This window comes from Salmo salar, chromosome 10 (assembly GCF_965601325.2).
Source record: "Salmo salar chromosome 10, fSalSal1, whole genome shotgun sequence".
Lineage (NCBI taxonomy): Eukaryota > Metazoa > Chordata > Actinopteri > Salmoniformes > Salmonidae > Salmo > Salmo salar.
Window position 1 is genome coordinate 4,322,471 of NC_138300.1, and position 27,987 is coordinate 4,350,457.

The 27,987-nt window shown below is 42.7% G+C and overlaps 1 protein-coding gene and 1 non-coding gene across 14 annotated transcripts; one reads left to right on the forward strand and one right to left on the reverse strand.

The window, feature by feature from the left end:
* Positions 1–163: 163 nt before the first annotated feature.
* Positions 164–27,973, reverse strand: si:ch211-121a2.4 (transmembrane protein 205). Of its 13 annotated transcripts, none has more exons than XR_014378970.1 (6): positions 27,715–27,839; positions 14,113–14,259; positions 13,847–14,010; positions 11,507–13,437; positions 3,282–11,469; positions 164–3,216 (listed from the first exon to the last, which is right to left on the reverse strand). XR_014378970.1 is itself a non-coding variant. In XM_014123872.3 (5 exons), exons 2-5 carry the CDS (start codon positions 14,210–14,212, stop codon positions 990–992), a joined length of 399 nt encoding a protein of 132 aa, XP_013979347.1. In that variant the 5' UTR covers positions 14,213–14,259; positions 27,715–27,839; the 3' UTR covers positions 164–989. The 13 variants fall into 13 exon arrangements, 1 of the variants encoding a protein (XP_013979347.1); XR_014378968.1 differs by having other exon boundaries at positions 3,282–10,453; positions 10,491–13,437; XR_014378973.1 differs by having other exon boundaries at positions 3,282–9,355; positions 9,541–13,437.
* trnat-ugu (transfer RNA threonine (anticodon UGU)) lies at positions 1,776–1,856 on the forward strand. The gene has a single exon. It is a non-coding gene; the product is annotated as a tRNA-Thr (tRNA).
* Positions 27,974–27,987: the final 14 nt, after the last annotated feature.

Genomic DNA, 27,987 nt, shown 5'->3' on the forward strand with positions numbered 1-27,987 from the left:
GGCTAAAAGCAGCACGGGGGGGGGGGGGGGGGCACACAGCAGTAGCAGGTGAAGCCTAATGTATACGTTCCACGCCACCCCCTCGAATGAAATGACCCCTCTCATCGGCAATCACTGCGTGGATGTGGAACCCTGTGCGGATTTTCGATTGAAACCCGAGGTATACGTTAAATATTTTTTTATTTCTTACACTGGATTTATGTAAACAAATGACTAAAACCAAATGGAACTATATTTAACTAACAATCACAAAAAATCTTGACAGTCAGGGAGAATTACATTTCAAAAGCAATTAAGCGGTATTGATTTGTTTGAACACAGCATTAGCGATAGTAAAATGCATAGAATTGCAGGACATTTGCTTTTAAGACTGCAAAAATGTATTATAGCACCATGGAGAAATTGGCTTAAATAAAATTTCTTCCCCCGCCAAGATGGGGGCTCAAATTCAGCCACACCCACCACCCTTTTTGATCCAGAAAAACCCTGCATATTAGGGGTTAAATGTCTTGCTCAAGGGCACAACAGATACGTTTGTTTCTTTATTTGATTAAAGCACCCCAAATTAAAAGAAATCCACTCGTACATGTAACACCAAATAAATATACAGTACCAGTCAAAAGTTGACACCTACTGCTTCCAGGGTTTTACTACATTGTAAAATAAGTGTAGACATCTATGGAATCATGTAGTAACCAAAAAAGTGTTAAACAAATCTAAATATATTTTAGATTCTTCAAAGTAGCCACCCTTTGCCTTGATGACTGCTTTGCACACTCGGCATTCTCTCAACCAGCTTCATCTGGAATGCTGTTCCCACATGTGCTGAGTGCTTGTTGGCTGCTTTTCCTTCACTCTGCAGTTCAACTCATTCCAAACCATCTCAATTGGGTTGAGGTTGGGTGATTGTGAAGGCCAGGTCATATGATGCAGCACTCCATCACTCTCCTTGGTCAAATAGCCCTTACACAGCCTGGAGGTGTGTTGGGTCATTGTCCTGTTGAAAAACAAATGATAGTCTCACCAAACCAGATGGGATGGCGTATTGCTACAGAATGCTGTGGTAGCCATGCTGGTTAAGTGTGCCTTGAATTCAAAATAAATCACAGACAGTGTCACCAGCAAAGCACCATCACCTCTACGCTTCACAGTGGGAACCACACATGCGGAGATCATCCGTTCACCTACTCTGCATCTCACAAAGACACGGCGGTTGGAACCAAAAATCTCAAATTTGGACTCATCAGACCAAAGGACAGATTTCCACTGGTCTAATGTCCTTTGCTTGTGTTTCTTTGCCCAAGCAAAGGACAGATTTCCACTGGTCTAATGTCCTTTGCTTGTGTTTCTTTGACCAAGCATGTCTTCTTATTGGTGTCCTTTAGTAGTGGGTTCTTTGCAGAAATTTGACCATGAAGGCCTGATTCACGCAGTCTCTTAACAGTTGATGTTGAGATGTCTGTTACTTGAATTCTGAAGCTGGTAACTAACTTTATTGCAGCAGAGGTAACTCTGGGTCTTCCTTTCCTATGGCGATCCTCATGAGAGCCAGTTTCATCATAGCGCTTGGTTTTTGCAACTGCACTTGAAGACATTTTCTGTGTTGACTAACTGTTTTTTCTCTTTGCTTATTTGAGCTGTTCTTGTATTATATGGACTTGGTCTTTTACCAAATAGGGCTATCTTCTGTATACCACCCCTACTTTGGTTCAAACACATTAAGAAGGAAAGAAATTCTACACATTAGCTTTTAATTAGCTGTTAATTTAAATGTATTCCCTGTGGCTCAGTTGGTAGAGCATGGTGTTTGTAACGCCAGGGTTGTGGGTTCGATTCCCACGGGGGGCCAGTACAAAAATAAAAAATGCAATGTATTCACTACTGTAAGTCGCTCTGGATAAGAGCGTCTGCTAAATGACTAAAATGTAAATGTATTCCAGGTGACTACCACATGAAGCTGGTTGAGAGAATACAAAGCTGTCAAGGCAAAGGGTGGCTACTGTCAAGAATCTCATATTTTGATTTATTTAACACATGATTCCATGTGTTATTTCATAGTTTGTCTTAACTATTATTCTACAATGTAGAAAAGTCAACTGAGTGGGGTCTCTATGGGTTGGGAGTGAATTGTGTTGCCTATGGTTTGTAAATCTAGTAGCCAAGAAATGAATCACAACATTTGGTTCAGCAATACGCTTTTTTCAAACACAAAAGAAAATTGACTACTTTCAAATTGAGATGGCGCTACCCATGCTGTCACAGAATCCATTGTGGCACAGAGGAGTCCTTTCTACCTCTATGAAGCCAACACACAGGTTGGAGGGTTCTCAGGAGATGACATCAAAGACGCACCTGGAGGTCCCCATGGCAGCCCCACAGGATAGGCTGAGTCCTGCAGGAGAGTAATGACCTCACCCACCCCCTAATTTCTACCGGTAGATGAGGGTTGTGTAAATGTGACTTTAAAAAGAACTGTAAACAGAATCTCTTGCTTTAATGACACCATCCACATCAGCTCTACATTAAAGGGATTTTGGAAATTTAAACCTTTATCTACTTACCCAGAGTCCGATGAACGCAATGACTGGGTCTATGGTGCATGATAGCTGATACCATGGACTTCCAGTCATTGCGCTAACACTAGTTAGCATTAGCTCACGAAAGTATCCTTGCGTTAATAGGACTCTGGGGAAGTAGATAAAGGTTTTCATTACCGAAGTATACCTTTGATTCAATTTAAAAGTTGCAAAGCCAAAAGCTATGCCATCTCTAATCGTTCAATAAAATACATCCCGCCACCTCTCAGCTAGTAGAAGAAAATACACCCCTCCTTCTCTCCTCTAGTATAATAAAATACACCCCTCCACCTCTCCTCTAGTAGTATAATAAAATACACCTCTCCATCTCTCCTCTGGTATAATAAAATACACCCCTCCACCTCTCTGGTAGTATAATAAAATACACCCCTCCACCTCTCCTCTGGTAGTATAATAAAATACACCCCTCCACCTCTCCTCTGGTAGTATAATAAAATACATCCCTCCACCTCTCCTCGAGTATAATAAAATACACCCCTCCACCTCTCTAGCATAATAAAATACACCCCTCCATCTCTCCTCTGGTAGTATAATACAATACACCCCTCCACCTCTCCTCTAGTATAATAAAATACACCCCTCCACCTCTCCTCTAGTATAATAAAATACACCCCTCCATCTCTCCTCTAGTATAATAAAATACACCCCTCCACCTCTCTAGTATAATAAAATACACCCCTCCACCTCTCCTCTAGTATAATAAAATACACCCCTCCACCTCTCCTCTGGTAGTATAATAAAATACACCCCTCCATCTCTCCTCTGGTAGTATAATAAAATACACCCCTCCACCTCTCCTCTGGTAGTATAATAAAATACACCCCTCCATCTCTCCTCTAGTATAATAAAATACATCCCTCCACCTCTCCTCTAGTAGAATAAAATACACCCCTCCACCTCTCCTCTAGTATAATAAAATACACCCCTCCACCTCTCCTCTAGTATAATAAAATACACCCCTCCATCTCTCCTCTAGTAGTATAATAAAATACACCCCTCCACCTCTCCTCTAGTATAATAAAATACACCCCTCCACCTCTCCTCTAGTATAATAAAATACACCCCTCCACCTCTCCTCTAGTATAATAAAATACACCCCTCCATCTCTCCTCTAGTATAATAAAATACATCCCTCCACCTCTCCTCTAGTAGAATAAAATACACCCCTCCACCTCTCCTCTAGTATAATAAAATACACCCCTCCACCTCTCCTCTAGTATAATAAAATACACCCCTCCATCTCTCCTCTAGTAGTATAATAAAATACACCCCTCCACCTCTCCTCTAGTATAATAAAATACACCCCTCCACCTCTCCTCTAGTATAATAAAATACACCCCTCCACCTCTCCTCTAGTAGTATAATAAAATACACCTCTCCATCTCTCCTCTGGTATAATAAAATACACCCCTCCACCTCTCCTCTGGTAGTATAATAAAATACACCCCTCCACCTCTCCTCTGGTAGTATAATAAAATACACCCCTCCACCTCTCCTCTGGTAGTATAATAAAATACATCCCTCCACCTCTCCTCGAGTATAATAAAATACACCCCTCCACCTCTCTAGCATAATAAAATACACCCCTCCATCTCTCCTCTGGTAGTATAATACAATACACCCCTCCACCTCTCCTCTAGTATAATAAAATACACCCCTCCACCTCTCCTCTAGTATAATAAAATACACCCCTCCACCTCTCCTCTGGTAGTATAATAAAATACACCCCTCCATCTCTCCTCTAGTATAATAAAATACACCCCTCCACCTCTCTAGTATAATAAAATACACCCCTCCACCTCTCCTCTAGTATAATAAAATACACCCCTCCACCTCTCCTCTGGTAGTATAATAAAATACACCCCTCCATCTCTCCTCTGGTAGTATAATAAAATACACCTCTCCTCTGGTAGTATAATAAAATACACCCCTCCATCTCTCCTCTAGTATAATAAAATACATCCCTCCACCTCTCCTCTAGTAGAATAAAATACACCCCTCCACCTCTCCTCTAGTATAATAAAATACACCCCTCCACCTCTCCTCTAGTATAATAAAATACACCCCTCCATCTCTCCTCTAGTAGTATAATAAAATACACCCCTCCACCTCTCCTCTAGTATAATAAAATACACCCCTCCACCTCTCCTCTAGTATAATAAAATACACCCCTCCACCTCTCCTCTAGTAGAATAAAATACACCCCTCCACCTCTCCTCTAGTATAATAAAATACACCCCTCCATCTCTCCTCTAGTATAATAAAATACATCCCTCCACCTCTCCTCTAGTAGAATAAAATACACCCCTCCACCTCTCCTCTAGTATAATAAAATACACCCCTCCACCTCTCCTCTAGTATAATAAAATACACCCCTCCATCTCTCCTCTAGTAGTATAATAAAATACACCCCTCCACCTCTCCTCTAGTATAATAAAATACACCCCTCCACCTCTCCTCTAGTATAATAAAATACACCCCTCCACCTCTCCTCTGGTAGTATAATAAAATACATCCCTCCACCTCTCCTCTAGTATAATAAAATACACCCCTCCACCTCTCCTCTAGTATAATAAAATACACCCCTCCACCTCTCCTCTAGTATAATAAAATACACCCCTCCACCTCTCCTCTAGTAGAATAACTCCTCTAGTATAATAAAATACACCCCTCCATCTCTCCTCTGGTATAATAAAATACATCCCTCCACCTCTCCTCTAGTATAATAAAATACACCCCTCCATCTCTCCTCTGGTAGTATAATAAAATACACCCCTCCATCTCTCCTCTGGTAGTATAATAAAATACACCCCTCCACCTCTCCTCCAGTATAATAAAATACACCCCTCCACCTCTCCTCTGGTAGTATAATAAAATACATCCCTCCACCTCTCCTCTAGTATAATAAAATACACCCCTCCACCTCTCCTCTGGTAGTATAATAAAATACACCCCTCCACCTCTCCTCTGGTAGTATAATAAAATACAAACTCCACCTCTCCTCTGGTAGTATAATAAAATACAAACTCCACCTCTCCTCTAGTATAATAAAATACACCCCTCCACCTCTCCTCTGGTAGTATAATAAAATACACCCCTCCATCTCTCCTCTAGTAGTATAATAAAATACACCCCTCCACCTCTCCTCTAGTATAATAAAATACACCCCTTCATCTCTCTAGTATAATACAATACACCCCTCCACCTCTCCTCTAGTATAATAAAATACACCCCTCCACCTCTCCTCTAGTATAATAAAATACACCCCTCCACCTCTCCTCTAGTATAATAAAATACACCCCTCCACCTCTCCTCTAGTATAATAAAATACACCCCTCCACCTCTCCTCTAGTATAATAAAATACACCCCTCCACCTCTCCTCTGGTAGTATAATAAAATACACCCCTCCACCTCTCCACTGGTAGTATAATAAAATACACCCCTCCACCTCTCCTCTAGTATAATAAAATACACCCCTCCACCTCTCCTCTAGTATAATAAAATACACCCCTCCACCTCTCCTCTAGTATAATAAAATACACCCCTCCACCTCTCCTCTGGTAGTATAATAAAATACACCCCTCCACCTCTCCTCTAGTAGAATAAAATACACCCCTCCACCTCTCTAGTAAAATAAAATACACCCCTCCACCTCTCCTCTAGTATAATAAAATACACCCCTCCACCTCTCCTCTAGTAGAATAAAATACACCCCTCCATCTCTCCTCTGGTAGTATAATAAAATACATCCCTCCACCTCTCCTCTAGTATAATAAAATACACCCCTCCATCTCTCATCTGGTAGTATAATAAAATACACCCCTCCATCTCTCCTCTGGTAGTATAATAAAATACACCCCTCCACCTCTCCTCTGGTAGTATACTAAAATACACCCCTCCACCTCTCCTCTGGTAGTATAATAAAATACACCCCTCCACCTCTCCTCTAGTATAATAAAATACACCCCTCCACCTCTCCTCTAGTATAATAAAATACACCCCTCCATCTCTCCTCTGGTAGTATAATAAAATACACCCCTCCATCTCTCCTCTGGTAGTATAATAAAATACACCCCTCCACCTCTCCTCTGGTAGTATACTAAAATACACCCCTCCACCTCTCCTCTGGTAGTATAATAAAATACACCCCTCCACCTCTCCTCTGGTAGTATAATAAAATACACCCCTCCACCTCTCCTCTGGTATAATAAAATACACCCCTCCACCTCTCCTCTGGTAGTATAATAAAATACACCCCTCCACCTCTCCTCTGGTAGTATAATAAAATACACCCCTCCACCTCTCCTCTGGTAGTATAATAAAATACAAACTCCACCTCTCCTCTAGTATAATAAAATACACCCCTCCACCTCTCCTCTGGTAGTATAATAAAATACACCCCTCCACCTCTCCTCTGGTATAATAAAATACACCCCTCCATCTCTCCTCTAGTAGTATAATAAAATACACCCCTCCACCTCTCCTCTAGTATAATAAAATACACCCCTTCATCTCTCTAGTATAATACAATACACCCCTCCACCTCTCCTCTAGTATAATAAAATACACCCCTCCACCTCTCCTCTAGTATAATAAAATACACCCCTCCACCTCTCCTCTAGTATAATAAAATACACCCCTCCACCTCTCCTCTAGTATAATAAAATACACCCCTCCACCTCTCCTCTGGTAGTATAATAAAATACACCCCTCCACCTCTCCACTGGTAGTATAATAAAATACACCCCTCCACCTCTCCTCTAGTATAATAAAATACACCCCTCCACCTCTCCTCTAGTAGAATAAAATACACCCCTCCATCTCTCCTCTGGTAGTATAATAAAATACATCCCTCCACCTCTCCTCTAGTATAATAAAATACACCCCTCCATCTCTCATCTGGTAGTATAATAAAATACACCCCTCCATCTCTCCTCTGGTAGTATAATAAAATACACCCCTCCACCTCTCCTCTGGTAGTATACTAAAATACACCCCTCCACCTCTCCTCTGGTAGTATAATAAAATACACCCCTCCACCTCTCCTCTAGTATAATAAAATACACCCCTCCACCTCTCCTCTAGTATAATAAAATACACCCCTCCATCTCTCCTCTAGTAGTATAATGAAATACACCCCTCCACCTCTCCTCTAGTATAATAAAATACACCCCTCCACCTCTCCTCTGGTAGTATAATAAAATACACCCCTCCACCTCTCCTCTAGTAGAATAAAATACACCCCTCCACCTCTCCTCTAGTAGAATAAAATACACCCCTCCACCTCTCCTCTAGTATAATAAAATACACCCCTCTACCTCTCCTCTGGTAGTATAATAAAATACACCCCTCCACCTCTCCTCTAGTATAATAAAATACACCCCTCCACCTCTCCTCTGGTAGTATAATAAAATACACCCCTCCACCTCTCCTCTGGTAGTATAATAAAATACACCCCTCCACCTCTCCTCTGGTAGTATAATAAAATACACCCCTCCACCTCTCCTCTGGTAGTATAATAAAATACACCCCTCCACCTCTCCTCTAGTATAATAAAATACACCACTCCACCTCTCCTCTGGTAGTATAATAAAATACACCCCTCCATCTTTCCTCTGGTAGTATAATAAAATACACCCCTCCACCTCTCCTCTGGTAGTATAATAAAATACACCCCTCCACCTCTCCACTGGTAGTATAATAAAATACATCCATCCATCTCTCCTCTAGTATAATAAAATAAACCCCTCCATCTCTCCTCTATTATAATAAAATACACCCCTCCACCTCTCCTCTAGTATAATAAAATACATCCATCCACCTCTCCTCTAGTATAATAAAATACACCCATCCATCTCTCCTCTAGTATAATAAAATACACCCCTCCACCTCTCCTCTAGTATAATAAAATACACCCCTCCACCTCTCCTCTAGTATAATAAAATACACCCCTTCATCTCTCTAGTATAATACAATACACCCCTCCACCTCTCCTCTAGTATAATAAAATACACCCCTCCACCTCTCCTCTAGTATAATAAAATACACCCCTCCACCTCTCCTCTAGTATAATAAAATACACCCCTCCACCTCTCCTCTAGTATAATAAAATACACCCCTCCATCTCTCCTCTAGTATAATAAAATACACCCCTCCACCTCTCCTCTGGTAGTATAATAAAATACACCCCTCCACCTCTCCACTGGTAGTATAATAAAATACACCCCTCCACCTCTCCTCTAGTATAATAAAATACACCCCTCCACCTCTCCTCTAGTATAATAAAATACACCCCTCCACCTCTCCTCTGGTAGTATAATAAAATACACCCCTCCACCTCTCCTCTAGTAGAATAAAATACACCCCTCCACCTCTCTAGTAAAATAAAATACACCCCTCCACCTCTCCTCTAGTATAATAAAATACACCCCTCCACCTCTCCTCTAGTAGAATAAAATACACCCCTCCATCTCTCCTCTGGTAGTATAATAAAATACATCCCTCCACCTCTCCTCTAGTATAATAAAATACACCCCTCCATCTCTCATCTGGTAGTATAATAAAATACACCCCTCCATCTCTCCTCTGGTAGTATAATAAAATACACCCCTCCACCTCTCCTCTGGTAGTATACTAAAATACACCCCTCCACCTCTCCTCTGGTAGTATAATAAAATACACCCCTCCACCTCTCCTCTAGTATAATAAAATACACCCCTCCACCTCTCCTCTAGTATAATAAAATACACCCCTCCATCTCTCCTCTGGTAGTATAATAAAATACACCCCTCCATCTCTCCTCTGGTAGTATAATAAAATACACCCCTCCACCTCTCCTCTGGTAGTATACTAAAATACACCCCTCCACCTCTCCTCTGGTAGTATAATAAAATACACCCCTCCACCTCTCCTCTGGTAGTATAATAAAATACACCCCTCCACCTCTCCTCTGGTATAATAAAATACACCCCTCCACCTCTCCTCTGGTAGTATAATAAAATACACCCCTCCACCTCTCCTCTGGTAGTATAATAAAATACACCCCTCCACCTCTCCTCTGGTAGTATAATAAAATACAAACTCCACCTCTCCTCTAGTATAATAAAATACACCCCTCCACCTCTCCTCTGGTAGTATAATAAAATACACCCCTCCACCTCTCCTCTGGTATAATAAAATACACCCCTCCATCTCTCCTCTAGTAGTATAATAAAATACACCCCTCCACCTCTCCTCTAGTATAATAAAATACACCCCTTCATCTCTCTAGTATAATACAATACACCCCTCCACCTCTCCTCTAGTATAATAAAATACACCCCTCCACCTCTCCTCTAGTATAATAAAATACACCCCTCCACCTCTCCTCTAGTATAATAAAATACACCCCTCCACCTCTCCTCTAGTATAATAAAATACACCCCTCCACCTCTCCTCTGGTAGTATAATAAAATACACCCCTCCACCTCTCCACTGGTAGTATAATAAAATACACCCCTCCACCTCTCCTCTAGTATAATAAAATACACCCCTCCACCTCTCCTCTAGTAGAATAAAATACACCCCTCCATCTCTCCTCTGGTAGTATAATAAAATACATCCCTCCACCTCTCCTCTAGTATAATAAAATACACCCCTCCATCTCTCATCTGGTAGTATAATAAAATACACCCCTCCATCTCTCCTCTGGTAGTATAATAAAATACACCCCTCCACCTCTCCTCTGGTAGTATACTAAAATACACCCCTCCACCTCTCTGGTAGTATAATAAAATACACCCCTCCACCTCTCCTCTAGTATAATAAAATACACCCCTCCACCTCTCCTCTAGTATAATAAAATACACCCCTCCATCTCTCCTCTAGTAGTATAATGAAATACACCCCTCCACCTCTCCTCTAGTATAATAAAATACACCCCTCCACCTCTCCTCTGGTAGTATAATAAAATACACCCCTCCACCTCTCCTCTAGTAGAATAAAATACACCCCTCCACCTCTCCTCTAGTAGAATAAAATACACCCCTCCACCTCTCCTCTAGTATAATAAAATACACCCCTCCACCTCTCCTCTGGTAGTATAATAAAATACACCCCTCCACCTCTCCTCTAGTATAATAAAATACACCCCTCCACCTCTCCTCTGGTAGTATAATAAAATACACCCCTCCACCTCTCCTCTGGTAGTATAATAAAATACACCCCTCCACCTCTCCTCTGGTAGTATAATAAAATACACCCCTCCACCTCTCCTCTGGTAGTATAATAAAATACACCCCTCCACCTCTCCTCTAGTATAATAAAATACACCACTCCACCTCTCCTCTGGTAGTATAATAAAATACACCCCTCCATCTTTCCTCTGGTAGTATAATAAAATACACCCCTCCACCTCTCCTCTGGTAGTATAATAAAATACACCCCTCCACCTCTCCACTGGTAGTATAATAAAATACATCCATCCATCTCTCCTCTAGTATAATAAAATAAACCCCTCCATCTCTCCTCTATTATAATAAAATACACCCCTCCACCTCTCCTCTAGTATAATAAAATACATCCATCCACCTCTCCTCTAGTATAATAAAATACACCCATCCATCTCTCCTCTAGTATAATAAAATACACCCCTCCACCTCTCCTCTAGTATAATAAAATACACCCCTCCACCTCTCCTCTAGTATAATAAAATACACCCCTTCATCTCTCTAGTATAATAAAATACACCCCTTCATCTCTCCTCTAGTATAATACAATACACCCCTCCACCTCTCCTCTAGTATAATACAATACACCCCTCCACCTCTCCTCTAGTATAATAAAATACACCCCTCCACCTCTCCTCTAGTATAATAAAATACACCCCTCCATCTCTCCTCTGGTAGTATAATAAAATACACCCCTCCACCTCTCCTCTGGTATAATAAAATACACCCCTCCACCTCTCCTCTAGTATAATAAAATACACCCCTCCACCTCTCCTCTAGTATAATAAAATACACCCCTCCACCTCTCATTTACATTTAAGTCATTTAGCAGACGCTCTTATCCAGAGCGACTTACAATATAATAAAATACACCCCTCCATCTCTCCTATAGTATAATAAAATACACCCCTTCATCTCTCTAGTATAATACAATACACCCCTCCACCTCTCCTCTAGTAGAATAAAATACACCCCTCCATCTCTCCTCTAGTATAATAAAATACACCCCTCCACCTCTCCTCTAGTATAATAAAATACATCCCTCCATCTCTCCTCTAGTATAATAAAATACACCCCTCCACCTCTCCTCTAGTAGAATAAAATACACCCCTCCACCTCTCCTCTAGTAGAATAAAATACACCCCTCCACCTCTCCTCTAGTATAATAAAATACACCCTTCCACCTCTCCTCTAGTATAATAAAATACAGCCCTCCACCTCTCCTCTAGTATAATAAAATACACCCCTCCACCTCTCCTCTAGTATAATAAAATACACCCCTCCACCTCTCCTCTAGTATAATAAAATACACCCCTCCATCTCTCCTCTAGTATAATAAAATACACCCCTCCACCTCTCCTCTGGTAGTATAATAAAATACACCCCTCCACCTCTCCTCTGGTAGTATAATAAAATACACCCCTCCACCTCTCCTCTAGTAGAATAAAATACACCACTCCACCTCTCCTCTAGTATAATAAAATACACCCCTCCACCTCTCCTCTGGTAGTATAATAAAATACACCCCTCCTTCTCTCCTCTAGTATAATAAAATACATCCCTCCACCTCTCCTCTGGTAGTATAATAAAATACACCCCCCCACCTCTCCTCTAGTATAATAAAATACACCCCTCCATCTCTCCTCTAGTAGAATAAAATACACCCCTCCACCTCTCCTCTAGTATAATAAAATACACCCCTCCATCTCTCCACTAGTATAATAAAATACACCCCTCCACCTCTCCTCTAGTATAATAAAATACAACCCTCCACCTCTCCTCTAGTATAATAAAATACACCCCTCCATCTCTCCTCTAGTAGAATAAAATACACCCCTCCACCTCTCCTCTAGTAGAATAAAATACACCTCTCCTCTAGTATAATAAAATACACCCCTCCACCTCTCCACTAGTATAATAAAATACACCCCTCCACCTCTCCTCTAGTATAATAAAATACAACCCTCCACCTCTCCTCTAGTATAATAAAATACACCCCTCCATCTCTCCTCTAGTATAATAAAATACACCCCTCCACCTCTCCTCTAGTATAATAAAATACACCCATCCACCTCTCCTCTAGTATAATAAAATACACCCATCCACCTCTCCTCTAGTAGAAGATTAAAATGGCTGATAACTTGAAAAAGAACAAACCCGAGTGTTGCTAGATTTAACCACAGGAGGCTGGTGAGGGTAGGGCGGCTCATAGTAATGTGAATGGTATGAAACCATGATTTTAATGTGTCCCTACCATTCATTCCAGCCACCCGTGGACTTACCATCCTTATTTCCCCAGCCAATAGATACTGCAGACTTAGTAACTGTGCTATAGTGAAGTAAGGTTCTCTGCTTGGTAGTACAGGCTGTATGCATTGCAGGTAATGCAGCAGATGTTACACAGCGAAGACAATAGTCTGTAAAGCCACAGCCGACCAGACAGACGCCTGTATCTACCGTCTGTCTCACACAGTTTGGCGTAAGCCTCCCTATTGGTAGACAGACCAATGTCCTGGCCCAATCCTTGGGCTTGCTCCATTAGATGCATGTCTTCCATTATCTCTGATGTCATCTGACCGAACCACTGGGCGTTGACCGCTGCTACTGACACACACAGGAAGTATACCCCAATCTACAGAGAGAGAGACAAAGTATGTATGAAAGCAGCTGCATAGCTGATTAGAGGAATGACTCCAGATGTAATCGAGTCCCTGACAAGGTTACAGATCTGGGGAAGAATCTAAATTGCATACTCGTCTCCTTCTCGAAAGCCAGAGGTCCCTCCCTTCAGACCTTCTCCAATGGGTTATGAGGAGAGGATTCTCCCACGGTCAGGACTCCTTGTGTCCCTGGAAGGTCTCCCTGGGAGAATCTGTTGCATACTTCTCACGTCCTCTCCTTTTCATAACCCATTGGAGGAGAAGGTCTGAAGGGAGGGACCTCTGGCTTTCTAATCCAATGGGTTTTGAGAAGGAGATGAGTATGCAATTGAAATCTTCCCTGTCATCTAGCAGGGTGGTAGGGTCAAGGGTCAGGGTTACCTGGAAGGCCTCTCTGTCATCTAGCAGGTCTGCAGGGTGGTAGACAGCGAACAGCGTCAGGTTGAGGAAGGCACAGAGAGAGCCCAGGTGAAGGTAGAACGGAACCAGTCTGCTCTGGATCAAACCAAATGTGTGTCTGTTCAGGTGGCTGTCCATCACAATGCCTGATCAAAAACACACAGGAGCCCTATAGGAGTACTGTCCATCACACACCCCAACACACACCCTCTCACAGGGTTAAGGGGATCAGAGGTCAAGGTACTTACTAGATATGCAGGTAAACCAGATCTGCATGCCCCAATAGGTGGACAGGAGCACCAGTTGCAGCAGTTTGGCCGAGAGGCTGGGATCCCCTTCAGTGGTCATTGTCAGTCCAGCCGTCTCCTTCCACCACTTTCTCTCTGCCTGGATCCCTGTAAGCAGACACACAGGGTTATTTCTCTCTGACCCCCCACTAAGTCACCAGCAGTAGCAGGTTACTGGGCCAGAGGTGAAAGTCTAGTTTCAGAATGACAGCAATGTACAACTAGCTAGCTAGCTACTCCACTTAACCTGTTGGGGATAGGGGGCAGTATTTGCACGGCCGGATAAAAAAAAGTACCCGATTTAATCTGGTTACTACTCCTGCCCAGTAACTAGAATATGCATATAATTGTTTGATTTGGATAGAAAACACCCTAAAGTTTCTAAAACTGTTTGAATGGTGTCTGTGAGTATAACAGAACTCATATGGCAGTCAAAACCCTGAGACAAATCCTGACAGGAAACTGAAATCTGATGTGTGGATATCACTTCAAACATTTGCCATTGAAACACACAGGGGCTTGTGAATCAATCTTCCACTAGATGTCCCCAGTCTTTACAAAGTGGTTTGAGTCTCCTACTATCAAAATTGACTGAAAGAGACGATGTTTATCTTGGTCACAGGGGATGGGCCATTACCATTGTGACGTCGGCGCCCATGGGTACTCTCCCTTTTCGAAACGTTTTGAAAGACAATGCAATCGTCCCAATGGAATATTATTGAAGCCCTGGTTGAAAAAGCCCCTAAAGATTTATGTTATACAACGTTTGACATGTTTGAACGAACTTAAATATATTTTTTTGGCTCATTCCTGACGACAAGTCAGACGCACACGGTACATTTTCACTAGACTTCGGAGCGCGCTAACACTATTGGGACATAAATTATTAACTTTTTTGAACAAAACTACATTTGTTATGGACCTGGGATTCCTAGAAGTGCCTTCTGATAAAGATAATCAAAGGTAAGGGATTATTTACAATAGTATTTTTGATGGTTGATCGTTCCAAGATGGCTCCAACATTTATAGCCTAGACTTTTTTTCTGGGCATACCACGTCGTTTATTGCAAAGTGTGATTTCCCAGTAAAGTTATTTTTAAATCTGGCAAAGAGATGGCATTCAGGACATGTTAATCTATAAGTCTTTGAATGACAATATTACATTTTAACAATGTTTTCGATTAGTAATTTTGTAAATTGTAGCGCTGATTCATCGGAAGCATTTGAGGGAAAAGATTTTCTGAACGTCATGCGCAATGCTGTTTTTATATATAAATATGAACTTTATCGAACAAAAAATGCATGTGTTGTGTAACATGATGTCCTAGGAGTGTCATCTGATGAAGGTTGTCAAAGGTTAGTGCTGCATTTAGCTGTGTTTTGGGTATTTGTGATGCATGCTAGTTGCTTTGAAAATGGCTGTGTGATTATTTCTGGCTGGGTACTCTGCTGACATAATCTAATGTTTTGCTTTTGCTGTAAAGCCTTTTTGAAATCGGACAACGTGGTTCGATTCAGGAGAGGTGTATCTATAAAACGGTGTAAAATAGTCATATGTTTGAGAAATTGAAGTTATAGCATTTATGAGGTTTTGCATTTAGCGCGACGCGATTCCACTGGCTGTTGATTAGGGTGGGACGCAAGCGTCCCACTGGCCCAGACGGGTTAACTCTGTTTCCCTTGTAGCTATAAGAATTCGACTACATGTTAATTACATTCTCTAGTCAGAGCGTGGCGATGCCACGATCAGGACAGCGCGAGATATGTCTTGGAAAATGTACCTCAATCCAGTGATGGGAGATGTCAGTGTACTAATTATGCCAACTGACAAATCAAGAAGATTAAAAACGAGGAGCATTACAATGAAACCTTTCCGTCAGCATTTTAGGCAAGCTAATATTAAAGCAACCAATTCTAGGCGTCGCATTTTCATGGAATCCAATGGGCTGCTATAGAATTAGCTAGCCTAGCATGCTGATGAAAAAGACAAAACTAGCAGTACTTCAATCTTATCGATTTATCAGAGAATGCTGTTCATTGACCACAGCTCAGTGTTCAACACCATAGTGCCCTCCAAGCTCAGGACCCTGGAACTGAACACCTCCCTCTGCAACTGGATCCTGGACTTCCTAACAGGCCGCCCCCATATAGTGAGGGTAGGCAACAACACATCCGCCATGCTGACCCTCAACACGCGGGCCACTCCTGTACCCTCCGTTCACTGCATGGCCACGCACGACTCCAACATCAAGTTTACTGACAACATGACGGTGGTAGGCCTGATCACCGACGACGATGAGACAGTCTATAGGGAAGTCAGTGACCTGCCAGGACAACAACCTCTCACTCAATGTTGCAAGACAAAGGAGCCCATCATGGACTACAGGAAACAGAGGGTCAAGCATGCCACGATCCACGGGGCTGTAGTGGAGTAGGTTGAGAGCTTCATGTTCCTCTGTGTTCACATCACTAAGGAATTAACATTGTCCACACACACCAACAGGCGTGAAGAAGGCACAACAAAATGCCTCTTCCTCTTCAGGAGGCTGAATAGATTTGGCATGTGTCCTCAGATCCTCAAAAAGATCTCCAGCTACACCATTGAGAGCATCTTGACTGGCTGCATCACCGCCTGGTATGGCAACTGCTCGGCATCTGACCGCAAGGCGCTACAGAGGGTAGTGTGGTAGAGCTCCCTGCTATCCAGGACCTCTATACCAGGCAGTGTAAGAGGAAATCCCTTCAAATTGTCTACGACTCCAGCCACCCAAGTCATACTGTTCTCTCAGTGGAGTGCATTTATGGAAGCCAAGTTTCTCAAATACATTTTATATCTTTCGTCTCTGTTTCATACTTTTTCTTCAATTCGCAAGAGGCTGAATGTATCTCATCGGAGAAATCAGAGCCCCTCTGTTTAGGCCATCCGTATGATGCTGTCTGGTCAAAAAGAGTGATATTGTTGCCACCCCGTAGCATTGAATGCAAAAGAAGCAAGCATTTGGCCTCCCTTGATTTAAAAAAAAAAAAAGGGTCAAGGGAAGCCAGTTTGGATTTGGCTTCACTCCAATATATCATTGACAGAAACAACTTGAATTGTTGTGTTGTCCTCCGGTGGCTACCTAGCTAAAATTGTCCCCTTTCGACATTAGCCATGGATGGAGACAGGGATTTGGACTTGTGGTTTTACTTAATTCTCCGTACTGGCCAATGATTATAACAGTGATTCTGATGCAACCATAAATACATACATTGTGCCCCTGGCCTGAGAGAATGAAAGTTCAATATGTAGCTACACTGAACAAAAATATAAACGTAACATGTAAAGTGTTGGTTTCATGGGCTGAAATAAAAGATCCTCAAAATGTTACATACGAACAAAAAGCTTCTCTCTCATTTTGTGCACAATGTGTTACATCCCTGTTAGTGAGCATTTCTCCTCTGTCAAGATAATCCATCCACCTGTCAGGTGTGGCATATCAAGAAGCTGATTAAACAGCATGATCATTACACAGGTGCACCTTATGCTGAGGACATTTACATAAGCATTCAGACACTTTACTCAGTACTTTGTTGAAGCACCTTTGGCAGCGATTACAGCCTCGTCTTCTTGGGTATGACGCTACAAGCTTGGCACACCTGTATTTGGGGAGTTTCTCCCATTCTTCTCTGCAGATCCTCTCAAACTGTGTCAGGTTGGATGGGGAGTGTCGCTGCACAGCTATTTTCAGTTCTCTCCAGAGATGTTTGATCGGGTTCAAGTCTGGGCTCTGGCTGGGCCACTCAAGGACATTCAGAGACTTGTCCCGAAGCCACTCCTGCATTGTGTTGGCTGTGTGCTTAGTGTCATTCTCCTGTTGGAAAGTGAAGCTTCACCCCAGTCTGAGGTCCTGAGCGCTCTGGAGCAGTTTTTCATCAATCTGTGCCTCGGCACTCCTGTCTCAGAGCTCTACGGATAATTCCTTCGACCTCATGGCTTGGTTTTTGCTCTGACATACACTGTCAACTGTGGGACCTTATATAGACAGGTGTGCCTTTTCAAATCATGTCCAATGAATTTAAATACTCCAATTAAGTTGTAGAAACATCAAGGATGATCAATGGAAACAGGATGCACCTGAGCTCAATTTCGAGTCTCATAGCAAAGGGTCTGAATACTTACAGTGAGGGAAAAAAGTATTTGATCCCCTGCTGATTTTGTACATTTGCCGACTGACAAAGAAATGATAAGTCTATAATTTTAATGGTAGGTTTATTTGAACAGTGAGAGACACAATAACAACAAAAGAATCCAGAAAAACGCATGTCAAAAATGTTATAAAATGATTTGCATTTTAATGAGGGAAATAAGTATTTGACCCCTCTGCAAAACATGACTTAGTACTTGGTGGCAAAACCCTTGTTGGCAATCACAGAGATCAGACGTTTCTTGTAGTTGGCTACCAGGTTTGCACACATCTCAGGAGGGATTTTGTCCCACTCCTCTTTGCAGATCTTCTCCTAGTCATTACGGTTTCGAGGCTGACGTTTGGCAACTCAAACCTTCAGCTCCCTCCACAGATTTTCTATGGGACTAAGGTCTGGAGACTGGCTAGGCCACTCCAGGACCTTAATGTGCTTCTTCTTGAGCCACTCCTTTGTTGCCTTGGCCGTATGTTTTGGGTCATTGTCATGCTAGAATACCCATCCACGACCCATTTTCAATGCCCTGGCTGAGGGAAGGAGGTTCTCACCCAAGATTTGACGGTACGTCCCTTTGATGCGGTGAAGTTGTCCTGTCCCCTTAGCAGAAAAACACCCCCAAAGCATAATGTTTCCACCTCCATGTTTGACGGTGGGGATGGTGTTCTTGGGGTCATAGGCAGCATTCTTCCTCCTCCAAACACGACGAGTTGAGTTGATGCCAAAGAGCTCCATTTTGGTCTCATCTGACCACAACACTTTCACCCAGTTGTTCTCTGAATCATTCAGATGTTCATTGGCAAACTTCAGACGGGCATGTATATGTGCTTTCTTGAGCAGGGGGACCTTGCGGGCGCTGCAGGATTTCAGTCCTTCACGGCGTAGTGTGTTACCAATCGTTTTCTTGGTGACTATGGTCCCAGCTGCCTTGAGATCATTGACGAGGTGAGATCTTGCATGGAGCCCCAGGCCGAGGGAGATTGACAGTTTTTTTTGTGTTTCTTCCATTTGCGAATAATCGCACCAACTGTTGTCACCTTCTCACCCATTCCAGCCTTGTGTAGGTCTACAATCTTGTCCCTGACATCCTTGGAGAGCTCTTTGGTCTTGGCCATGGTGGAGAGTTTGGAATCTGATTGATTGATTGCTTCTGTGGACAGGTGTCTTATACAGGTAACAAGCTGAGATTAGGAGCACTCCCTTTAAGAGTGTGCTCCTAATCTCAGCTCGTTACCTGTATAAAAGACACCTGGGAGCCAGAAATCTTTCTGATTGAGAGGGGGTCAAATACTTATTTCCCTCATTAAAATGCAAATCAATTTATAACATTTTTGACATGTGTTTTTCTGGATTTTTTTGTTGTTATTCTGTCTCTCACTGTTCAAATAAACCTACCATTAAAATTATAGACTGATAATTTCTTTGTCAGTGGGCAAACGTACAAAATCAGCAGGGGATCAAACACTTTTTTCCCTCACTGTAGACTGGGTAGCCATTTGATTAGATGTTCAGTAGTCTTATGACTTGGGGGTAGAAGCTGTTCAGAAGCCTCTTGGACCTCGACTTGGCACTCCGATACCACTTGCTGTGCGGTAGCAGGGAGAACAGTCTATGACTAGTGATGCAACCAGTCAGGATGCTCTCGATGGTGCAGCTGTAGAACCTTTTGAGGATCTGAGGACCCATGCCAAATCTTTTCAGTCTCCCGAGGGGGAATAGGTTTTTAGGGCCTTCCTCTGACACCACCTGGTATAGAGGTCCTGGATGGCAGGATGCTTGGCCCCAGGGATGTATTGGGCCGTAAGCGCTACCCTCTGTAGTGCCTTGTGGTCGGAGGCCGAGCAGCTTTTATACCAGGCAGTGATGCAACCGGTCAGGATGCTCTCGATGGTGCAGCTGTAAAACCTTTTGAGGATCTGAGGACCCATGCAAAATCTTTTCAGTCTCCCGAGGGGGAGACTTCACGACTGTCTTGGTGTGCTTGGACCATGTTAGTTTGTTGGTGATGTCGACATCAAGGAACTTGAAGCTCTCAACCTGCTCCACTGCAGCCCCGTCGATGAGAATGGGGGCGTGCTCGGACCTCTTTTACCTAATAGTCCACAATCATCTCCTTTGTCTTGATCACGTTGAGGGAGAGGTTGTCCTGGCACCACACGGCCAGGTCTCTGACCTCCTCCCTATAGGCTGTCTCGTCGTTGTTGGTGATCAGGCCTACCACACTGTTGTGTCATCGGCAAATGTAATGATGGTGTTGGAGTCATGCCTGGCCGTGCAGTCATGAGTGAACAGGGAGTACAGGAGGGGACTGAGCACGCACCCAAGGTGCCCCCATGTTAAGGATCAGCGTGGCGGATGTGTTGTTACCTACCCTTACCACCTGGGGGCGGCCCGTCAGGAAGTCCAGGATCCAGTTGCGGAGGGAGGTGTTTAGTCCCAGGTTCCTTAGCTAAGTGATGAGCTGTTGTCAATGAATAGCATTCTCACATAGGTGTTCCTTTTGTCCAGGTGTGAAAGGGCAGTGTGGAGTGCTATTGAGATTGCATCATCTGTGGATCTGTTGTGGCGGTATGCAAAGTGGAGTGGGTCTAGGGTTTCTGGGATGATGGTGTTGTGAGCCGTGACCAACCTTTCAAAGCACTTCATGGCTACAGACATGAGTGCTACGGGTCAGTAGCCATTTAGGCAGGTTACCTTAATGTTCTTGGGCACAGGGACTATGGTGGTCTGCTTGAAACATGTTGGTATTACAGACTCAGTCAGGGACAGGTTGAAAATGTCAGTGAAGCAGCGCATGCTCGGAGTACACATCCTGGTAATCCGCCTGGCCCTGCGGCCTTGTGAATGTTGACCTGTTTAAAGTTCTTACTCACATCGGCTGCGGAGGGCGTGATCACACAGTCTTCAGGAACAGCTGGTGCTCTCATGCATGTTTCAGTGTTACTTGCTTTGAAGCAAGCATAAAAGTAATTTAGCTCGTCTGGTAGGCTTGTGTCACTGGGCAGCTCTCGGCTGTGCTTGCCTTTGTAGTCTAATAGTTTGCAAGCCCTGCCACAGCTGCGCGTCGACCATCAGAGCCGGTGTAGTATGATTCGATCTCAGTCCTGTATTGAGGGTTTGGCTGTTTGATGGTTCGTCGGAGGGCATAGCGGATTTCTTATAAGCTTCCGGGTTAGCGTCTCGCTCCTTGAAAGCGGCAGCTCTACCCTTTAGCTCAGTGCGAATGTTGCCTGTACTCTATGGCTTCTGGTTGAGGTATGTACATACAGTCACTGTGGGGACGACGTCATCGATGCACTTATTGATGAAGCCAGAGACTGATGTGGTGTACTCCTCAATGCCATCGGAAGAATCCCGGAACATATTCCAGTCTGTGCTAGCAAAACAGTCCTGTAGCTTAGCATCTGCTTCATATGACCACTTTTTTTTATTGATCTAGTCACTGGTGCTTCCTGCTTTAATTTTTGCTTGTAAGCAGGAATCAGGAGGATAAAGTTATGGTCAGATTTGCCAAATGGAGGGCGAGGGAGAGCTTTGTACGCGTCTCTGCGTGTGGAGTAAAGGTGGTCTTGAGTGTTTTTCCCTCTGGTTGCACATTTACCATGCAGATAGAAATGAGGTAAAACGGATTTGTTTCCCTGCCTTGAAGTCCCCGGCCACTAGGAGCGCTGGCTCTGGATGAGCGTTTTCCTGTTTGCAAATGGCAGTATACAGCTCATTGAGTGCGGTCTTAGTGCCAGCATCGGTCTGTGGTGGTATGTAGACAGCTACAAAAAATACAGATGAAAACTCTCTAGGTAGATAGAGTATCTCATGATAAGCTGTTGACCACACTACCTCAGACGAGCAAAACCTCGAGACTTCCTTAGATATCGTGCACCAGCTGTTGTTTACAAATATACATAGACTGTCACCCGTTGTCTTACCAGAGGCAGCTGTTAAAATCCGCCAGTGTAGTGTATAACCCGCCAGATGTATGTTTTTCATGTCGTTGTTTGGCCACGACTCAGTGAAACATAAGATATTACTGTTTTTAATGTCCCGTTGGTAAGATATATGTATATACGTTAGCACGTCCAATTTATTTTCCAGCGATTGTACGTTGGCCAGTAGTACGGATGGCGAGGGCAGATTAACCAATCATCTGCGGATCCTCACAAGGCACCCCGATCTCTTTCCGCGATATCTTTTCTGTCTCTTATCTTCTGCGAATGACAGGGGTTAGGGCCTGTTCAGGTGTCTGGAGTAAATCCCTCTCGTCCGACTCATTAAAGATAAATTATTCGTCCAATTCAAGGTGGGTAATCGCTGTTCTGATTTCCATAAGATCTTTTTGTCATAAGAGATGGTAGCTGCAACATTATCTACAAAATAAGTTACAAACAATGCTTAGAAAACAAACAAAACAGCACTGTTGGTTAATTAAGAGCCCATGAAACGGCAGCCATCCTCTCCGGCGCCATCTTACACTTATGTAAATGTAATATTTCTGTTTATTAGCAAACATTTCTAAAATCCTGTCTTTGCTTTGTCATTATGGGATCTTATATGTAGATTGATGAGGGGAAAAATAAATGATTTCATCAATTTTAGAATACGGCTGTAACCTAACAAAATTTTGGAAAAAGTCAAGGGGTCTGAAAACTTTGCCAAAGGCACTACGCTGCTGCTACTGTTCATCTATCCTGTTGCCTAGTCACTTTATCCCTACCTACAGTACCAGTCAAAAGTTAACACCTTCTCATTCAAGGGTTTTTCTTAATTTTTTACGATTTTCCACATTGTAGAATAATAGTGAAGACATCAAAACTATGAAATAACGCATATGGAATCATGTAACAGAAAAGCGTTCAATTAAAATATATTTTGTATTTCAGATTCTTCAAGGTAGCCATCCTTTGATGACAGTTTTGCACACTCTTGGCATTCTCTCAACCAACTTCACCTGGAATGCGTTTCCAACAGTTCCCACATATGCTTAGCCTTTGTTGGCTGCTTTTCCTTCACTCTGCGGTCCAACTCATCCTAAACCATCTCAATTGGGTTGAGATCGGGTGATTGTGGAGGCCAGGTCATCTGATGCAGCACTCCATCCCTCTCCTTCTTGGTCAAATAACCCCTCCCCCGCCTGGAGGTGTGTTGGGTCATTGTTCTGTTGAAAAACAGATGATAGTCCCACTAAGACCAAACCAGATGGGATGGCGTATCGCTACAGAATGCTGTGGTAGCCATGCTGGTTAAGTGTGCCTTGAATTGTAAATAAATCAGTGTCACCAGCAAAGCACCACCACCTCCATGCTTCACGGTGGGAACCACACAGGCGGCAATCATCCGTTCACCTACTCTGCGTCTCACAAAGACACGGCGGTTGGAACCAAAAATCTCAAATTTGGACTGATCATACCAAATGACAGATTTCCACCAGTCTAACGTCCATTGCTTGTTTTTCTTGACCCAAGCAAGTCCCTTCTTATTATTGGTGTCCTAGTAGTGGTTTCTTTGCAGCAATTCGACCATGAAGACCTGATTCACACAGTCTCCTCTGAACAGTTGATGTTGAGATGTGTCTGTTACTTGAACTCTGTAAATCAGCATTTATTTGGGCTGCAATCTGAGGTGCAGTTAACTCTAATTAACGTATCCTCTGCAGCAGAGGTAACTCTGGGTCTTCCTTTCCTGTGGCAGTCCTCATGAGAGCCAGTTTCATCATAGCACTTGATGGTTTTTGCAACTGCAATTTAAGAAACTTTCAAAGTCCTTAATTCTCCAGATTGACTGACCTTCATGTCTTAAACCCTTGTGTAGTCTTAACATTCTGTATACTCCCCTTGTCCTAAGGGTAAAAAAAATTACCCGCCTTCACTAAACCCCTAAAATAAAGTAGCTTAATAGAATTTAACCCCAAATATATTTGCATGAAGAAACAACCCGTCATTCTTCAAACGTTGTAAATATCTGGGTTTTCCCTCGTCACAATGCAGAAACAATGATTAAATGCAGTCTACACTACTTGTTTTTATTACAACACACCTGTCAATAGTTCTTTACTAAAGTAGAGGTTTATTATTATTATTATTGCTAAAGGTACTGCATAGGTGTAAACATTTTTTTTTGCAAGAGACAGCACTTGTATAGCCTAAGAAAGAATCAGAAATGTGAAAAAGTAGTCTTAAATGCATTTTATTGAAGGGAAACAATAATAGCCTTTTAACTTTTTTGGCAACATAGTGATATTCTTATATACTGTTCAATGAGGAATTCAACTACAAAATACTGGTCTTGTCACATGTTTTAACGATTGCCCCCAGCCACAAGGTGTATAAACAATAAATAAGAATAAACTAGATACAAAACAAAAACGTGAACATAAATCAATGAACTCTAATTAGCACATGTAGGAAAGTATGCAAGTGTGTGCGCATGGACTTTGCAGATGTATTTCTCACATGTGCAGCACATAGTATTTGTTTTACAGTCCTTTGGCTCTCCCTTCTTTGAATGTGTGGGGTTACAAGTGCCTTTCCCAGCTGCTCCAGGAACACCCTCTTGTTCCGCTTATCAGGCATCCAGGTAAGGTTGATCTTGTTCCATATCATGAAGGCATTGTATGAGGACACATCAATGAGGTTATGGAAGATGACCAGTGGGCAGTCATCCTGCAGCTGTAAGTTCCAATCACCTTGTCCACACCTTTGTTGTGGTTGTAGTCCAGGATGATGTCTGGCTTCCTGTCCTTATGATCACTGATCTCAGCCATTTTGTGCAGTGTGCTCAGGAGGACCATATTCTTGTTTCTCTTTGCAAGGTACGAAACTAGAGTGGTGGTGGTGAAGGCAAACTTTGATGAGAAGGCCTCTCTCCCCCTTGTTTCTAGGAGTACAGGGGGGAGCTCAGGCTTGTTCTTTCTAACTGCGCCAACCATGGTGATCTTCTTCTTCTTTGAGCTGCTGGCTGAGTTGATAAGAGGTGAAGAAATTGGCACCCGTGACATTGTGCCCCCTCAGTCCATCTGACACATCAAGCACAACCTGCATCCCCTGGTTCTTCTCCGGGCCTCCACTGGTCGGCTTCCCTGTGTAGACTTGCATCTTCCAAGCGTAGCTGGACTGTGCGTCACAGGTCACCCATATCTTGACGCCATACTTTGCTGGCTTGCTGGGCATTTCCTGCCGGAAAGGACAGCGACCTTTAGACAAAAGAGATTACTATCAGTAATTGTTTTCTGTGACACTGATACTAATCACATAAATCAATGTTACAGCAATACATAAAATTAAGAGTGAATCACTTACATTACAGATATAAAAATGTACCTCTGAATGGAACCATTTGCTCATCCACTGTTACTTTAGGGCCAGGGTTGTAGAGGTATGGCAGACGCTCCCCCCACTTCTTATGGCTGCCAGTTTGTCTCTCACACGTCTTGACTCAGTTATCAAATCTTAGCATTCTTGAGAACGTGTGAAAGACTTTCAGTGGCATCGTGGCACGGAAAATCACCCTTCCACTCTCTGCATCCCAGAGACTACATGTAGCCTCGCCACCTATACACGCCCGCTAAGATTAGCAGCCCTATGTAGGAACGCAGGTCAATCTCATCCATCCTTTTCCAGTTGTCTCGTTATTTACGGAAACCCTCCAAATTTGTCATTTCCAGGATGATTTTTTCAATGGCTGGTGTGAACATGTAGAATGTTGAGGCAATGTCCTGGGCAACTGCATGCCTTGTGTGCCCTGGGGCCATCCTTATGACATTTGTGCTGCCATCCTGCCCTGGTTGTCATATGGTGACAAGGACCATGGTATTTTGCTGTTCTTTGACAAAAATGTATCTTTCAGCTTGGGGGATTTCTCCATCTGCAGATGATGCATCGTGCTCTGGGTTGTGTTCTTCCCCATCTTCTTCAGATACCTCTTCTAAACCATTGTTCTCTTGTTCCTCCTGGACATCTGAAGAAAGAAAACTCAGATCTACGACCTGTTGGGCACTGAAACGTGCACTAATGGCTTCAGCAGAGAGAACTGGAGGGACTGTCATCTGCAGCACCTTTATAGCCTCTGACTGCATTCACCATTAGCAAACAATGTTTTCAAGAAATGTTTATTTTGTCTGAAATTGTTTTTATTTTGTCTGTGAACTTGAGTCATGTGTGGGGTCGTAGAGGGGAGACGCTGCACATGCACATTTTTGTTTTATCCTACTTCAATCAGTAGCACACAATCTCAATTTCTCATTGTGTGTGTGTGTGTGTTTTTTTTTGGTGTGTAAATTATTTTATGTTTCACTTTTTCTAATGTTGGGGTCACTCAAGGAAAAGTCATCAAATTTCAAGTTTAAAAAACATAATTTAGGGGGTTTTCTCTGCTGTTAAACATAGTGGCGGGTCGTTTGACACTTAAGACAATACAAGGGTTAAAGTAATGAATGGACTGTAATTTCTCTTTGTTAATTTGAGCTTGCCATAATATGGACTTGGTCTTAGCCATATTTGGTATATCTTCTGTACCACCTCTACCTTGTCACAACACAACACTTTTTGGTTACTACATGATTCCATGTGTTATTTCATAGTTTTGATGTCTTCACTATTATTCTACAATGTAGAAAATTGTAAAAATAAAATAAAAACCCTGGAATGAGTAGGCTATCCACATTTTTGACTCGTACTGTATACGTTATGTAACGCTACATAGCTCTCAATTACCTAGTACCCTCACACATCGACTCGGTACTGGTAATTAGCGTGTAGTCCGATTCTTACGGCTATTTCCCAACAGCTTTACACTGTTGTGTCCCTTGATTATTTCGACCCCAGAACAATGTGTTGTTGCCATGCTATGTTGTGTTGTCCCTTGTCGTGATGTGCGTTTTGTCCTATATTTTTACTTAATGTATGTTTAATCCCCGTCCCCGCAGAAGGCATTTTTGTAGGCCGTCATTGTAAATAATGTGTTAACTTGCCTAGTAAAACATGTTTTTTTTAAATCCGTCTGACAGCATAGAACATGACTAGCTAACTAGCTGCAGACATACTTAGCCAACTAGCTGGTTACAGCATGCTACATAGGCAGCTAACGTTACTCGGCAAGCCATTTGCTCAGTGTGGAAAAAAACATAAAACAAGCCAGCTTCAATGTCACCTTCAACGAACTACGTTGGCTAGCTACTTCACTTATGTGTTGTCATGTTTCAAAAGAGGTACTGTAGCTGCTAGCTAACTGCTGGCTGCCTGGCAGGTTAGCTAGCCAATTATGAGAAGTCAAGACAGGCTTGCTAACTAGCTACCTAAATGTGCATAAAGATTTCAATCATTTGTAATCAGTGCTTTTCAGGCCAACGTCCATTAATCTCTATTTAGGAAATGAATGTTATTTCAACAGCACCTCAAATAGCTACCAGTTTGTTGCAGTCTTGAAAACGACACCTTTCCTTGTTGACTGGAGGGAGAGAGGCGCTCTTCTTCGTTGGGAATGGGTTGGCGGATTGCCTACACTGCCACCTACTGTACTGAAGTGTGAGACCAGTCACGGCCAACCTATAGTACATTCAACTATATGAATTATTCTTGTTCGTAAAATGAAAATAAATATTAATCATTGCACCACCAACTAACCCTACACACCACTATTTCATTAAAAAAAAACTACACTCATTAA